The sequence below is a fragment of the Ranitomeya imitator genome, chromosome 3 (genome assembly GCF_032444005.1).
Source record: "Ranitomeya imitator isolate aRanImi1 chromosome 3, aRanImi1.pri, whole genome shotgun sequence".
Classification (NCBI taxonomy): Eukaryota; Metazoa; Chordata; class Amphibia; order Anura; family Dendrobatidae; genus Ranitomeya; species Ranitomeya imitator.
In genome coordinates, this window is record NC_091284.1 from 615,277,516 (window position 1) to 615,294,757 (window position 17,242).

A 17,242-nucleotide genomic window follows, 5' to 3' on the forward strand; every position below is an offset into this window, starting at 1 on the left:
CCACCCCTCTGCCACTGCCGCAACATCTAGACCAACTTTGTGGTCAGGACGGCAGCGCCAGAGAGGTCAGGAAAGGAGCTATGCGCCTGACTTTTTGCAGCTGAATGCATCCTTTCACAGTGCCATCAAGCTTTTGAGTGAGCAAACGTCTGCTGGGTACAATATGCTTAACAAAAGCATACTTGAACTCAGCAGTCGTCTTGATAGGATGCAATCAGATGCAAATCAGTCACCAAGGCACTGTTTTTTTCAGTCGGTCCTCAGGCACATGGAAAATCTAACTCCTGACCTGCAGATGCATGTGATGCAAGGCTGCCACACTGCTCTAGCGCAGGCGATGTCCCATGCCCCTCCACCTACCCTTCATGTGTCAACACCTTTCCCCTCTCAATCCACCGTCTATCCTCCCGTCCGTCCTCCTCCTGTCCGTCCTCCTCCCGTCCATTCTACTCCTTCGTCATTTGTTCCTTCCCCCCTTAGTCTTTCCCAGTTTTTACCGTCCCCCTTCCATTCTTCCCCTTTAACTTCTCCGTTCCCAATCCCACCAACACCTTCATACCTCCCACACACCACATCTGCACCTCAACTCTCTACACAACCTCATGTTTTCACCACCCATTCTACTTCTGTTCCTCCCCGTGATGTCCTGTCCCCCACTCTTGACGTGGTCCGCCCTGTCAGCCCCTCCGCTACTATCTCCACCCCAAACTATGAGAATCTGTAAATAAATAAACAGTTTTTTGGTTTAAAAACAATTTTATTGTCTTTCTCTTTTTTTTTGTAAAGTTTTTAAATCACCAAGGTTATGGCAATAGTAACAATAACAGTGTTTAAAGGGTACCGTTGCAAAACATACAATGCTGCATTAAAGTACAAAGATTTTGTAAGCAAACAAAAAATGGTATTTTTACAAGTGTAAAAAGAAAAAAATTTTTACACCATTTCATACTGCCAGTCAACTGATCCTGCAGGAGACATGAAGTAGTCTGCAAAACTGTCCCGCATTCTGGAGACTGCTACTGGACTGCGAAAAGTGGGGTTTTGGTAATCCCGTAAGGTGCTTTCAGAAACATTATCCTCCAGGGAAACTTGTTCTTTTGATAAAACAAAATTGTGCAGGACAACGCACGCTTTGACCACATCATCGACAGTTTCAGTCTGCAGTTTAATTGCAGTTAGCAGGACTCTCCATTTGGCAGTTAAGATGCCAAAAGCACATTCCACTACTCTTCGTGCTCTGGTTAAGCGGTAATTGTAAATTTTTTTCCTCTGGGTCAGTCCACTACTTCCAAAGGGTTTCAGCAAGTGTGGGGAAAGCTGGAAGGCATCATCTCCAACACAAACAAATGGTAATGGTGGACCAGTGGTTCCAGGGAGAGGTCTAGGGGGCGGAAAATCAAATGTCTCTCCATATAAACGGCGCCCCATTGGTGAATTTTTAAAGATTTGTGAATCATTTGCGCGTCCATACGCACCGATATCAACAGCGATGAACTTGCATTGTGCATCGGCTATGGCCATCAACACAATAGAGAAGTACTTCTTATAGTTATAAAACTGTGATCCAGAGCCTGAAGGTTTGACGATCCGTATGTGCTTTCCATCAACTGCTCCAACACAATTTGGAAACTGGCAAATTTGATGAAAAGTTTGGGCGATCTCCAGCCACCTCTCCTGTGATGGCTCTGGGATGTATTCCACTTGTAGGCACTCCCACAATGCCCGGCAGGTATCTCTGATGATCCCCGAGATGGTGGATATCCCAAGTCGATACTGAAAATGGAGGGATGAGAACGACTCTCCAGTTGCAAGGAATCTGTTAACAAAACGAAAAGACAATAATTAATAAAAAAAATTCAAAAAACAACATTACAGTTATAAGTCTGATGAATGAGAATCATTTAAAAAAAAAAAAATTACTTACCGAATAGTCACCATGAGACGCTCTGCTGGTGATATTGAGAATCGCATCTGGGTGTCTCGTCTACGTATACAGTCTTCCACATAGCCCAATAAAAACTCGAAATTTTCAGCTCTCATCCTCACATAATTGAAGAACTTTTGAGGGTTTTCCCTTAGTTCCATGTAAAGCGTGGAATAAACACCACGGGTCATACGTTGAGCTGTGATGGGATGGATCCACAGCCTTCTCTTCCGCCGCTGCCGTAGGATGCGCAGTCTTTGTTCCTCCCTCTCTCGAACGCTGACTGCCAACTGATTTGCCTCAAAAGTAAAATCCGCATAGATCTTTGCAATGTTCGCCAGGACTCCTTCCATTTCTGCCACTTTCTCTACAACCTTTCAAAGATGTGGTGTAAATACACGCTATATATAGTTTTGCAGTAGTATCCAGTAGCCAATCACATTGAAATCCTCCCCTTTTAAAAAACGGATCCGTCAAAAAACGGTTACAACGGATGTAAAAACGGTCGCAACGGTTCTAACGGATCCGTTTTTTAAACGGATCGGGGCAGCTGATCCGTCAAAAAAACGGATCCGTTAGAACCGTTTTTCCACCAAATTTGACGGATCCGTCAATCCGCCACGATGTCGGACCTAACTGACGCCACACAACTGAAGTGTGAAAGAACTCTAAGCGACTCCACTTTAACTTTACGTGGTCTGCTTTGTGGCTGAGTTCCTCTGCTTCCTAAATGCTTCCATTTCTCAATTATATAACTTCAAGTTGATTGTGTAATATGTAGGAGAAAAGACATTTCAAGAAGTAACTTAGTAGACTGGCATCATCCTACTGCAGTGCCATTATCTAACTCAGCGAGCTCTTCACAACGAGCGATTCTTTCCCAAATGTTAGTAGAGGCAGACGTCATGGCTAGGGGCTGGATTTTGTACGCCTGTGACAATCGGACTGAATCAAACCCTTAATTTAAGTATAAAGATGTGGGTCGCAATGCTTTCGTCTACATTGTGTATATCACAGAGAAATGTACCAACGCTGAACATTGCAAATCGTGATCCACAGAAGTGACCAAGTAGATGTATTCGTCAATGACAGGTATCACTTATAGCACTAAATGGTACGACCTGTACCCATCAGCTGTCCGTGTACGGACCAATGTGCACACACACGCACATGATTCAAAAATACGCTTTTCTGAACTTATTCTTAAGTTTAGTTCTCGGCGAGTCAGAAGCAAGGACTGAGCTGGCTGTTGTGAAGTCCAAGGTTTAATATGAAATCTCAATGAGGTGGATCTCTGTAGTAGAGAGATAACTAATTATATATTATTGTATTACATTTATACACATGCAATTAAGAGAAGGTTTCTGAAAACAGAAAATAGAATGCATTTTTATGTTATTTTGTGTAAAAAGCTTTGAATAGTCACAAAATGCTGGCGCAATGCGAGGCTGCAAAACAATTTTGCGACCATTGATGTTCTTGTGCCATTTTTGACCAGCTACGACAGAGTGGGTAAAGCTGGGGCAGGACGAAGCAGCAGGATAACCCCGCTAATCAAATTATGGCATTCCGTACACTAGAAGTATTACTCCAGTCCAGGATTTGTGGCAAGGCGCACATGGAGGTCGTCCTAACTAATTAAGCCAGGAGTGTAGGACTTCAGCACACCGCCTTATGAAGACTAGCCCTGCTCACCCTTCTCCTTTAACAGATGATAGTATGGAACAGGGATCACTTTATACACCTGTGTCAGAGGGGAGGTCTGAAACAAACATTGCTTTAATCCGAAATGTCTTTCTATGTCATGTAATAATCTAATCGCTTTTCGCTTTTCTAATATACTTTGATTAAAAGGTCCCCATTCTATTTTAGGAAGCCTTATCTGAGATAATTTGTGCCCAAGTGCATTCAGCATGGCAGAACTTTCCTCAAACATCAAAATATACCCTCACTGATAGCCGCCAAGACGTGTAAGTGCATGCATTCTTACACTTGATACTCATACTCGACACTTAAAAAAATCGGGACATTTTGAACATTTTTTATCCATTTTTTCATCATCTGCATACCAACAAAAATTCTAACCATCCTGCAAGTTCTATATTTCCACAACTTTTTTCTTTTGTTGTTGCAATTACAATGCTGAGGAGTATAAGTGTGTGTATATATATTATGCACACACACACACACACACACACACACACACATGTCCATTAATTGTGTATTATATAATAATAGTAAATCTTTGGATTTCTGTAAGAAAGTAGAGTGCAAAGCTCGCTGTGAGTCTCTATGTGACGACTTTCTTTTCAACTGACTACACAAAACCTTTGCAAAGCAAACACATTCACCACTATTATAAAGGTGTACAAAGCAAGCAAAGAAAAAAGGCTTAAATCTAAACCATTATGTCAAGAATTGAGAGTTAAGCACAATGTGTATCTTCACTTCATTTGCTTTGAAAAGCTTAATAATGAATGCTAATGACAGGAGGTGAAATGTCAGGACAAGAAATGTACAACCTGAAAATCTTGTTTTTTTCCTTTCAAGATGAGCCTTGAGTGAAATAAAAATATTATGCTGATACTTTTCAAGTTTCATCAAGTCTCTGTAATGTTCAAATTAAAGTGATTAAGTCCAACCTGTCCTCAACTTCCTATAAAGAAATGGAGAAAACACAGAAACCTACACCAGCAATGGAAACTTAAAAACTAAAACATGCAATAAAAAGAAAATGAAATAAACACAGTAAGTTCACCACTAAAGATGTCTTCAGAAAAACTGCTGAACAGAAACTAGAGCTTTCATTAAGTAAAGAACCACAATTTCTAAGCAAAATTAGTAAGATTACTGCCACCCTGAACCAAACTTTTGCAATCATGTCACCTTTACAAATACAAAAACATCCCAACATCTCTTAAAAAAAACAAACAAACCTCACTTAGTCTAGAAAGTAATTTTAGATGGTGTCTGTCACATGGGTTAAACTAACAACAAGACCAAGTAGAAGACTTGTTGAAATCTAACTTTGTGGTCTCACATAGACTTGGCATTGGAGAGTAAAAAAAAAAAATCCTTGATTGCCTTTACAAATGGGCTAGGAAGTGACCCAGGGTGGTCCAAAGCCGGTCAAGTGCTCCAATTCTCCATAAACTCTGCCCAATTCCTCAGTCTTGGCTTTGATTGATGGCTCCAGTGTTTAAATGCTACTGTGGCCACAAATATATACTTGTTTAGTGGCCACTTATCAACTAACTTCCTTAACTAGTTACTGTTTATGGAGTGGATAGGTAAAAGAACACTTGGTAAAGACTTGTTTCAAGGTCCATTTAGATGGGCCCATTTGGCTCAGTTAATAAGCCACCTTTAAAGTGAGTTTTTCAGCACAGAATGACTGTTCAAACCAAGTACAGGCACTTGGTGTGATCAAACATTTCAAGTTCACCTTCCCACCTACTTGTTTACTACCTATTTCTGTCTCTATAACGCCAGAGCTGTCAATCAAAAAAGAGGTAGGGTGGTGATAGGAGGAAAACAACTAGGTGGGAAGGTGCACAACTGTTTGGCGACACCAAGGGAGCTCCGAGCACGTGTACTTCTGAACAGTTATTCAGTGCTAACAGCCTCCCTTCAACTATACACAAGGCTTTGCAGTGCTCGTGTACTAGTCCATTCACACATGCTGACAAATCTGTATAAGTAGGAACAATTATTAATATGATCGTTCATTCCCATATAGCATCAGTTGTCAGCTTCACACTACCGGTTTACATGGGATGATGTGCCAACGACATGATTTCTTTGCTAGCAAAAATAATCTTATCATAGGATCAAGCACTTGGTTGTTACTCAGCTGACCTGTAACATGTTTATATGGGGCAATAATGGGGAATGAGCATTTAATTTATATTAGGTCTAATAAGGGTTAACATTTGTCCTTGTGGAGAGTGACATAGCGGGTCTGGCTTGTCAAGGTAAGGAGGCTTATTCACTGCGTAATGCTCCTCTGGGAAATTTAATATGCAAATTGCATCTTGAGAGAAAAAGAGGGCTTGAACTCTAAAACGCCACCTGTTGGAAGCAGCGAACCTACAAGTCACCATTGACCCTTGAAATGTGACTTAGGACAAATGCCAAATCAGAATCTCAATTTGCAAACACAGTGTTTCGGGGTTTGGCCCCTCGTCAGTGCTGAGTATAAGAACTACTTTGGCTAGGTGAGAGGCTCTAGGCCTCAGTCCAGTCACCTAGCCAAATCAGTTTTATACTTCCAAGGGGAAATAATCCGAAACACCATGTCTGCAAATTGAGATTCTGATTTGGCTTTTCTCCTGTCACATTTCAAGGCTCGTTAAAAGGTCAATAGTGACTTGTAGGATTGCTGCTTCCAACAGGTGGCGCTATAGAGTTCAAGTCCTTTGCAATTTATATTAAAAATGTCATGCTAATTCTCTAGCTTGCTTTATTTCTGTATCATCCCACCGATCCATGCCAAGCAATACTCCCTGATTTAGGAAGGGCACCTATCGTTCTTGAAGGGATTGTCCACACTGGATGTATATTGTATATTGTATAATGTATATTGTGTGATGGATACCTGTATAATGTATATTGTGTGATGGATACCTGTGTAATGTATATTGTGTGATTGATACCTGTGTAATGTATATTGTGTGATGGATTACATTATACATTATACAGGTATCCATAACACAATATACATTATACAGGTATGCATCACACAATATACATTACACAGGTATCAATCACACAATATACACTATACAGGTATGCATCACACAATATACATTACACAGGTATCCATCACACAATATACATTACACAGGTATCCATCACACAATATACATTATACAGGTATCCATCACACAATATACATTATACAGGTATCCATCACACAATATACATTATACAGGTATCCATCACACAATATACATTATACAGGTATCCATCACACAATATACAGTTAGGGCCAGAAATATTTGGACAGTGACACAATTTTCGCGAGTTGGACTCTGCATGCCACCACATTGGATTTGAAATGAAACCTCTACAACAGAATTCAAGTGCAGATTGTAACGTTTAATTTGAAGGGTTGAACAAAAATATCTGATAGAAAATGTAGGAATTGTACACATTTCTTTACAAACACTCCACATTTTAGGAGGTCAAAAGTAATTGGACAAATAAACATAACCCAAACAAAATATTTTTATTTTCAATATTTTGTTGCAAATCCTTTGGAGGCAATCACTGCCTTAAGTCTGGAACCCATGGACATCACCAAACGCTGGGTTTCCTCCTTCTTAATGCTTTGCCAGGTCTTTACAGCCGCAGCCTTCAGGTCTTGCTTGTTTGTGGGTCTTTCCGTCTTAAGTCTGGATTTGAGCAAGTGAAATGCATGCTCAATTGGGTTTAGATCTGGAGATTGACTTGGCCATTGCAGAATGTTCCACTTTTTGGCACTCATGAACTCCTGGGTAGCTTTGGCTGTATGCTTGGGGTCATTGTCCATCTGTACTATGAAGCGCCGTCCAATCAACTTTGCAGCATTTGGCTGAATCTGGGCTGAAAGTATATCCCGGTACACTTCAGAATTCATCCGGCTACTCTTGTCTGTTCTTATGTCATCAATAAACACAAGTGACCCAGTGCCATTGAAAGCCATGCATGCCCATGCCATCACGTTGCCTCCACCATGTTTTACAGAGGATGTGGTGTGCCTTGGATCATGTGCCGTTCCCTTTCTTCTCCAAACTTTTTTCTTCCCATCATTCTGGTACAGGTTGATCTTTGTCTCATCTGTCCATAGAATACTTTTCCAGAACTGAGCTGGCTTCTTGAGGTGTTTTTCTGCAAATTTAACTCTGGCCTGTCTATTTTTGGTATTGATGAATGGTTTGCATCTAGATGTGAACCCTTTGTATTTACTGTCATGGAGTCTTCTCTTTACTGTTGACTTAGAGACAGATACACCTACTTCACTGAGAGTGTTCTGGACTTCAGTTGATGTTGTGAACGGGTTCTTCTTCACCAAATTAAGTATGCGGCGATCATCCACCACTGTTGTCATCCGTGGACGCCCAGGCCTTTTTGAGTTCCCAAGCTCACCAGTCAATTCCTTTTTTCTCAGAATGTACCCAACTGTTGATTTTGCTACTCCAAGCATGTCTGCTATCTCTCTGATGGATTTTTTCTTTTTTTTCAGCCTCAGGATGTTCTGCTTCACCTCAATTGAGAGTTCCTTTGACCGCATGTTGTCTGCTCACAGCAACAGCTTCCAAATGCAAAACCACACACCTGGAATCCACCCCTGACCTTTTAACTACTTCATTGATTACAGGTTAACGAGGGAGACGCCTTCAGAGTTAATTGCAGCCCTTAGAGTCCATTGTCCAATTACTTTTGGTCCCTTGAAAATGAGGACGCTATGCATTACAGAGCTATGATTCCTAAACCCTTTCTCCGATTTGGATGTGGAAACTATCATATTGCAGCTGGGAGTGTGTACTTTCAGCCCATATTATATATATAATTGTATTTCTGAACATGTTTTTGTAAACAGCTAAAATAACAAAACTTGTGTCACTGTCCAAATATTTCTGGCCCTAACTGTACATTACACAGGTATCCATCAAACAATATGCATTACCCAGGTATCAATTTGTATCAACAAGCTTTCTGATAGGCTACCTTCACTTAAAAGGGTTATCCACTACTAGGACAACCCCATCTTGATCAAAATGTTTGGCCCCCATAATATAATAAAGCTTATACTTACGTCCCCTGCTGGCATCATTCCTACGGTGTCGGTACTCCTGGGACTCCCGTGCGGTTACACGTGACGCCGGCGCCCAATAAGCACTGGCGTTCCTGTCCCCGCCTTCGGACAAATCAAACATGAAGAGGAAGTCCGGCCTGCAGCTGATCTCGGATCTTCTCTTCACGCTCAGTTTGACAGGAGGTGGGGACAGTGACGCTGGCGCAGATTGGGTGCCGGCGCCACGTGTCACAAAAACAGCACGGGAGCCCTAGGACAGCGAGTGGCGACATGGCACTAGAACAGTAGATGAGTATAAGCGGTATTGCGCCAAGCGAGAGGTATGACAAGAAGTTGTCTCAGCAGTGGGCAACTTCTTTAAAAATCACAGAGGGATTTGTCTCCTGCATAATATGCCAGGACGCCCACACAGAATTCCAATTTATGAACAATTTGCACTTTTGTGTTAGTGTACAGAGGCTATAAGAACAATTTGTATGCAGGATATTGTGTATTCTTGGTGATGGCTACGGATGGAGACAAATGCCCTTTTTTCACGTCACACTGTGGTTTAATAAATATGACTTCTGCAGATGTCTGACAGAATCCTGTGGCTTAGTATTCTACAAGGTTGTGCTTCCTGGGCATAAACCAACACATTGCCAGATGCTGACTCATGGCACCAGCACCAGCCAAAGGTTTTCCTGCAGCAACAAGACAGGACACAAAGGAAACCATGTTTTATATAGCTGATAAAGTACTAAAAGGGACATGCTAAGGTAGATGTAAATAGACAAAAATAAACTGAGAACATCATAAGGGGAGTGCTGGAGAAGCACAGGGTAATCGGTATATACACTATAACGGCAAGATAGGCATGGAAACACAGTGCCTTGCGAAAGTATTCGGCCCCCTGGAACTTTTCAACCTTTTCCCACATATCATGCTTCAAACATAAAGATACCAAATGTAAATTTTTGGTGAAGAATCAACAACAAGTGGAACACGATTGTGAAGTTGAACGAAATTTATTGGTTATTTTAATTTTTTTTTTTGAAATTCCAAAACTGAAAAGGGGGGCGGGGGGGGGGGTTTGGCATGCAATATTATTCGGCCCCTTTACTTTCAGTGTAGCAAACTCACTCCAGAAGTTCATTGTGGATCTCTGAATGATCCAATGTTGTCCTAAATGCCTAATAATAATAATAATCTTTATTTATATAACGCCAACATATTCCGCAGCGCTTTACAGTTTAACAGCATCAAACACAACAGACATAAGTAACAACGTTAACAATACAATAATTAAAGCGAAATAAAACGACCCTGCTCATGAGAGCTTACAATCTACAATCAGGTATGGGAGATACAAAGCACAGGTGTGTATTTACAATGATGCATTTACAATGATGGTCCAGCCATCTTCAGGGAGTGGGGATAGGTGGAGATAGTGAATGGGCTACACACACACAAACATAAAATGAGTTTGATTAGTGACTGTGGTAGGCCGCTCTGAACAAATCTGTTTTGAGCGAGCGCCTAAAACTATGCAAATTGTGGATGGTCCTAATATCTTGGGTTAGAGCATTCCAGAGGATTGGCGCAGCACGGGAGAAGTCTTGGAGTCGGGAGTGGGAGGTACGGATTAGCGCAGAGGTTAGTCGCAAGTCATTTGTAGAGCGCAGCGGTCGGTTAGGCCGAAATGAGCGAGGAGATGTATGGGGGTGCCACACTGTAAAGAGCTTTGTGGGTGAGAAGAAGTACTTTGAATTGTATCCTGTAATGAATGGGCAGCCAGTGTAATGACTGGCGAAGAGCGGACGTGTCCGAGTAACAATTAGCCAGATGGATAATGATAAATATAATCCACCTGTGTGTAATCAAGTCTCCGTATAAATGCACCTGCTCTGTGATAGTCTCAGGGTTCTGTTTGAAGCACAGAAAGCATCATGAAGAACAAGGAACACAACAGGCAGGTCCGTGATACTGTTGTGGAGAAGTTTAAAGCCGGATTTGGATACAAAATGATTTCCAAAACTTTAAACATCCCAAAGAGCACTGTGCAAGCGATCATATTACATAGTAACATAGTTAGTAAGGCCGAAAAAAGACATTTGTCCATCCAGTTCAGCCTATATTCCATCATAATAAATCCCCAGATCTACGTCCTTCTACAGAACCTAATAATTGTATGATACAATATTGTTCTGCTCCAGGAAGACATCCAGGCCTCTCTTGAACCCCTCGACTGAGTTCGCCATCACCACCTCCTCAGGCAAGCAATTCCAGATTCTCACTGCCCTAACAGTAAAGAATCCTCTTCTATGTTGGTGGAAAAACCTTCTCTCCTCCAGACGCAAAGAATGCCCCCTTGTGCCCGTCACCTTCCTTGGTATAAACAGATCCTCAGCGAGATATTTGTATTGTCCCCTTATATACTTATACATGGTTATTAGATCGCCCCTCAGTCGTCTTTTTTCTAGACTAAATAATCCTAATTTCGCTAATCTATCTGGGTATTGTAGTTCTCCCATCCCCTTTAATAATTTTGTTGCCCTCCTTTGTACTCTCTCTTGTTCCATTATATCCTTCCTGAGCACCAGTGCCCAAAACTGGACACAGTACTCCATGTGCGGTCTAACTAGGGATTTGTACAGAGGCAGTATAATGCTCTCATCATGTGTATCCAGACCTCTCTTAATGCACCCCATGATCCTGTTTGCCTTGGCAGCTGCTGCCTGGCACTGGCTGCTCCAGGTAAGTTTATCATTAACTAGGATCCCAAAGTCCTTCTCCCTGTCAGATTTACCCAGTGGTTTCCCGTTCAGTGTGTAATGGTGATATTGATTCCTTCTTCCCATGTGTATAACCTTACATTTATCATTGTTAAACCTCATCTGCCACCTTTCAGCCCAAGTTCCCAACTTATCCAGATCCATCTGTAGCAGAATACTATCTTCTCTTGTATTAACTGCTTTACAGTTTTGTATCATCTGCAAATATCGATATTTTACTGTGTAAACCTTCTACCAGATCATTAATGAATATGTTGAAGAGAACAGGTCCCAATACCGACCCCTGCGGTACTCCACTGGTCACAGCGACCCAGTTAGAGACTATACCATATTGAAATGGAGGGAGTATCATACCACTGCAAATCTACCAAGACCGGGCTGTCCTTCTAAACTTACATCTCAAACAAGGAGAAGACTGATCAGACATGCAGCCAAGACGCCCATGATCACTGTGGATGAACTGCAGAGATCTACAGCTGAGGTGGGACAGTCTGCCCATAGGACAACAATCAGTCGTGCACAAATCTGGCCTTTATGGAAGAGTGGCAAGAAGAAAGCCATTTCTCAAAGGTATCCATAAAAAGTGTCATTTAAAGTTTGCAACAAGCCACCTGGGAGACACACCAAACATGTGGAAGAAGGTGCTCTGGTCAGATGAATCCAAAATCGAACTTTTTGGCAACAATGCCAAACGATATGTTTGGCGTAAAGGCAATACAGCTCATTACCCTAAACACACCATCCCCCCTGTCAAACATGGTGGTGGCAGCATCATGGTTTGGGCCTGCTTTTCCTCAGCAGGGATAGGGAAGATGGTTAAAATTGATGGGAAGATGGATGGAGCCAAATACAGGACCATTCTTGAATAAAACCTTGGAGTCTGCAAAAGATCTGAGACTGGGATGGAGATTTGACTTCCAAAAGACAATAATCCCAAACATAGCAAAATCTACAATGGAATGGTTCACAAATAAACGTATCCAAGTGTTAGAATGGCCAAGTCAAAGTCCAAACCTCAATCCAATCGAGAATCTGTGGAAAGAGCTGAAAACTGCTGTTCACAAAGATCTCCATCAAACCTCACTGAGCTCGAGCTGTTTGACAAGGAAGAATGGGCAAGAATTTCAGTCTCTCGATGTACAAAACCGATAGAAACATATCCCAAGCGACTTGCAGCTGTAATCGCAGCAAAAGGTGGCACAACAAAGTATTAGGTTAAAGGGGCCGAATAATATTGCACGCCCACTTTTCTTTTTTTGAATTTCCACAAAAATTTAAAATAACTAGTGATGAGCAAATATACTCGTTACTCGAGATTTCTCGAGCACGCTCAGGGGTCCTCCGAGTATTTTTTAGTGCTCATAGATTTAGTTTTTCTTGCCGCAGCTGAATGATTTATTTCTGTTAGCCAGCATAAGTACATGGGGGACTCCGTAGCAACCAGGCAACCGCCACATGTACTTATGCAGGCTAACAGATATAAATCATTCAGCTGCGGCAAGAAAAACGAAATCTTCGAGCACTAAAAAATACACGGAGGACCCCCGAGCATGCACGGGAAATCTCGATTAACGAGTATATTCACTCATCACTAAAAATAACCAATACATACATTTCGATCAACTTCACAATTGTGTTCCACTTTTTGTTGATTCTTCACCAAAAATATGGTATCTTTATGTTGGACGCATGATATGTGGGAAAAATTCCAGGGAGCCAAATACTTTCGCAAGGCACTGTATATATACTGTATGATCTGTAGCAAAGGCCAAGTATCTTCAAAATGGACAACCTTCAACAGTAGACATATATAGCATGTAAATCAGGAATTCTTAGTCCTTATGTGAGACTATTATGAACACCCTTTATCGCATATAAAATATTTTGGAGCAATGCTTATCCAACAGCACATACCAAAATGTAATCACCCTACAGAGACACACTTAAACGGGGGAAGGCCAAATCACATGCACCACTACTATCAGCAAGTTAAAAGTAGTCCATAATTTATAATCAAAGGGCATGACGAAATAGTGCTACTGAGAACATATAACTTCATTGGATGGGCTTTTGCAATTGGGGCATGTTAAGATTGCAGTTGTTTGGTCTAGGTTGGTCTTCCCACTTATATCCCCTACATTTAAACGTATAATGCGCCTCTCACTCCAGTGACTAATTTGCAACATACACCTGTACTTTGAGGAGGCCATGGAGGACAGAGAGTGTGTGCTCTACAAGAAATGCTACCTGGCACCATTTTTTTTAACAATTTCTAAATCAGCTGAGCACAAAGGTGGGGATTGACAAATGGAGAAGATGAGAGGTCACCAGACCAAACAGGTTTTGTAAAAACAAGAAAGCCAGTATGGCTGCAACAAAGCAAACAAGTGACAAAAGTTCTGAGGCTCAGATTGACAAGCCCATTAGCAGCATTAAGGCTGAAAAGTGTCTACACAATAAGAATAGAGGTTCACTGGGAAACTCGGATACAAATGTTTTTTTATTTTTTATGTATTTAGTCTGATCAGTAAGAGATGAAGAATTTCAATCAATCAATCAATCAATCAATCATTAAAGGGAACCAGTCATGTAAAAAAACACTTTTAACCTGCAGGTATTTGGTTAGTCTGCAGGGCAATAGCGTTCTGCAGCTGCCTTGTCCCCAAACTTAGAGCCCACTGCTGGGAGGAAATTAAATTTATTGGGCTTTCAGCAGGGGTGTAACTACAACAGGTGCAAGGGTTGCAATTGCACCTGAGCCCTGGAGCCTAGGGGGGCCCTAAAAGTCCCTTTGGCCTTTAGAAAAAGACTACTGCGAATAAAGATTTAAAATATTTGGGGGCCCCGTTGGTGCTTTCGCATCGGGGCCCATGCGTTTCAAGTTACATCACTGGCTTTCAGTCCTAGGATGGTGGCTGGCATGGCTTCAGTCTTCGCTCAGAACATAGTGAGCGGCGGCTGTAACCACAACCTGAAACAGCAAACTCTAATGCCAAGCAGGCTGTCAGTCAGCACTATGCAATGAGCGGTGACTGAAGCTGCGCTAGCCACACACCCCTATGACTGAAAGCCCGAGGCTGCCAGGAGGAATTCAGTTTGTTTCCTCCCAGCAGCGAGGCTCTCAATGCAGGTGCCAGACAGCTTCAGAAAGCTATTAACCTTAAGATTAACCCCATATCTGGAGGTTAATAGCATTTTTTCATGACTGGTTCCCATTAATGATTCATTTATTGAAATTCTTCATCTCTTACTGATCAGACCAATTGACAGCTTTCTCCTGTTACAAAGTATAGAAAATAAGCTTGTAATCAGTGGCAGGAATCGCCTGAAGATCATGAAAAGTTGTGTGACAGCAGTAGACATGTGCTGCTTGTCAAAAATAATGATTTTATGAAAACTATTGCAAGACTAAGCTGATTCAGCCCCAGCGAGTGCTAACTTACAAGTACAGAAGGAGAACGGACCTTGCCTGTGATGGCCTGAAATCTAGGGTCTCTTAGGGTCTCTCCCTAAGGTGGCTAGCATATATGTATCGCTTGCTCACCGAGCCCCACTCCATACAGCCAACCAATTCCAGCCCTGTGCTGATGAGGGCCTAAAGCCCGAAACACGTGTCCACAGGTAGGAATTGGTTGGCTGTGTAAATTGAGAAACTAATCCGCAGCACTGCACACTTGGCGGTTCCAAGCGCTGTGGATTAGACTGGGGTGGAAAGAGATGATTTGCATAGCTCCGCCTACTGCAAAGGATTCTGGGTAAACCTGCTATTCTTTGTATTATGCTGCTTGCAAGTACTTTCCGTTTCAGGAAAGCATCCACTAGGCCTGAAATCTACAAATTAATGTACAAAACCGCTCCACATACGGTCCTGTAGATGGGTACTGTACACTGTAGAGGCTGGTGTTCAGGATACTTTAGAAGATTTAGATGGTGGTCGAGAGACTGAAGTGCTGGGGTAGCAAGTTCCAGAGTATAGGTGATACATGGGAAAAAAACATGGAACTGGTGTGAAAAAAGCAGAGAAAAAAGATATTGTGAGGCTCAGAAAATACGTGTGGGGAAATATCGGGAGATTACGTCAGAAATGTATGGACGGGATAGGATATGGGCAGCCTTTGCATGTCGTTAATATTTTAATCTGAATTCAATGAGCAATTAGCAGCTAGATCGAGAAATTTGGGTTTTGCTAAACACAACTGAGTTCAATTGTCATTTCATTCAAAATTTGGGGACAAATGTCCTAAATAGGGTGATCAGAAACATGAGTACAATGCCAACTCGTAACATCCACAAAGAAAACTCCATGTTGTATGCTCAATATATATGTCCCTCTAAAAAAAAGTCATTCGTCATGTTGTCATAATGATATGTCAGGCATGCAAAGCCATATTTTAGAATGTGGTAATAGACTACAAGTAATGAAGAAACGTCTCATTGTACTGGATGACAGGCTTCAAAAACAGTCCTTAAATTACAGTAAAAAAGTGTAAAATCAACACTTATCGGTACATAATGAAGGAATTCATCTCGTTTTACAGCTTTCTGTGGAGGTATTGCCCATTGCAAATGAACAGACAAAAAATGTCTGGAACCTTCTCAAGATCACAAGAGTTCAGACTGATGCCCCAAAGCTTCAGTCACATGCAAGAGAGGTGTAATAAATCTGTCTCGTATATTAGGTCTTGTAGATAAACAGACAATAATTAATATGACAAACAAGACAGAAAACAGCAATCCTACTGTTCCGACAAGAAATAAATAACAAAGAGCAAGAATTGAAGAATACAAACATTACAAAAATAAGTTTTATACTGGTAAAAATACATTTTTAAGCCTTTTACTGTCGTTGATCTTTCTTGCGTAGGTTTACTTTTTATTAGCATGTTCAGTATGGACTAGCAGCTCATACTTACATTATATATAGTGCTCGTAAAATATCAAAGACACCTTGTCTGATCTGTGCAGACAAATCTTTGGTTACAACAAACACATCTTTTTCTCTTTTTAGATGCCTAGAAAATTGCAGAATACACAACATTTCTCTTAAATTCTTTTTCTTTTACCTTTGCTTCAGCCTACGCTTAGCTGTAGTAGGGACATTGGCTCCATATCCATATGAGAATAAAACTCTTTCAGCTTCAGCTTCATCTTCCACTGTAACAGAGAGGAAAAATAATCAATTTCCAAATATTCACAAAAATAAGCCATGTACAAGTTGCATAAAATATTACAAATCAGTTTTATTCAATTGTGCTATCTGCAAGGGTATAGTTCACTTGCAGAAAGGTCACTACATAGATGAGATACCTAAATGAAAATTTCTATTATCACAGTGACTTGCCAAAGTATTCACCTCCTTGGCTTTTTGACATATTTTGTTACATTTTAACCTGTGCTTAAATGTTTGTAATCCGATCTGTGCGTGATGCATCAGCACTAACTAGTCTAAGGCTAGTTTCACACTAGCGTTTTGAGGAGCTGCGGACTTCCTCTGTGAAGCCCCGCCCTCGCCCGCTGGCTCCGACTACTTCTGAATGCGGCCGCCATGCGGCCTGCGTACCCATCTTTAACATTAGGTACGCAGGTCGTGCCGCTGTATGCGGATGCTTCCACATGCGTCGTTTTGACGATGCGGAGAAAAAAAATTGCTACAAGCTGCATCCTACGCTGGTCGCCGCATCGTCAAAACGACACATGCGGAAGCATCCGCATACAGCGGCACGACCTGCATACCTAATGTTAAAG

At 41.5% G+C, this 17,242-nt stretch overlaps 2 protein-coding genes across 3 annotated transcripts in view; both read right to left on the reverse strand.

Annotated features, from left to right (window-relative positions):
- Window positions 1–17,242, reverse strand: part of PIBF1 (progesterone immunomodulatory binding factor 1) — a 378,979-nt gene that overhangs the window by 164,604 nt on the left and 197,133 nt on the right. For both annotated transcript variants that reach the window (XR_011319363.1, XM_069758136.1), the window contains exon 13: window positions 16,561–16,651. Coding sequence is in view for 1 of the 2 variants with exons in the window: in XM_069758136.1 (XP_069614237.1) it covers window positions 16,561–16,651 (91 nt within the window). In the remaining variant the exon portion in view is untranslated. The remainder of the gene's footprint in view (window positions 1–16,560; window positions 16,652–17,242) is intronic.
- On the reverse strand, window positions 728–2,527 carry LOC138670628 (uncharacterized). Its single transcript, XM_069758135.1, has 2 exons — window positions 1,925–2,527; window positions 728–1,816 (listed from the first exon to the last, which is right to left on the reverse strand). Exons 1-2 carry the CDS (start codon window positions 2,275–2,277, stop codon window positions 934–936), a joined length of 1,236 nt encoding a protein of 411 aa, XP_069614236.1. The 5' UTR covers window positions 2,278–2,527; the 3' UTR covers window positions 728–933.

Bases quoted from the DNA above. Each gene is read 5' to 3' on its own strand.
- LOC138670628 (XM_069758135.1), bottom strand. From the start codon at position 2,277: ATGGAAGGAGTCCTGGCGAACATTGCAAAGATCTATGCGGATTTTACT. The intron at 1,817-1,924 runs GTAAGTAATTTT...TTTTGTTAACAG, and splicing joins CGTCTCATGGTGACTATTCG to ATTCCTTGCAACTGGAGAGT.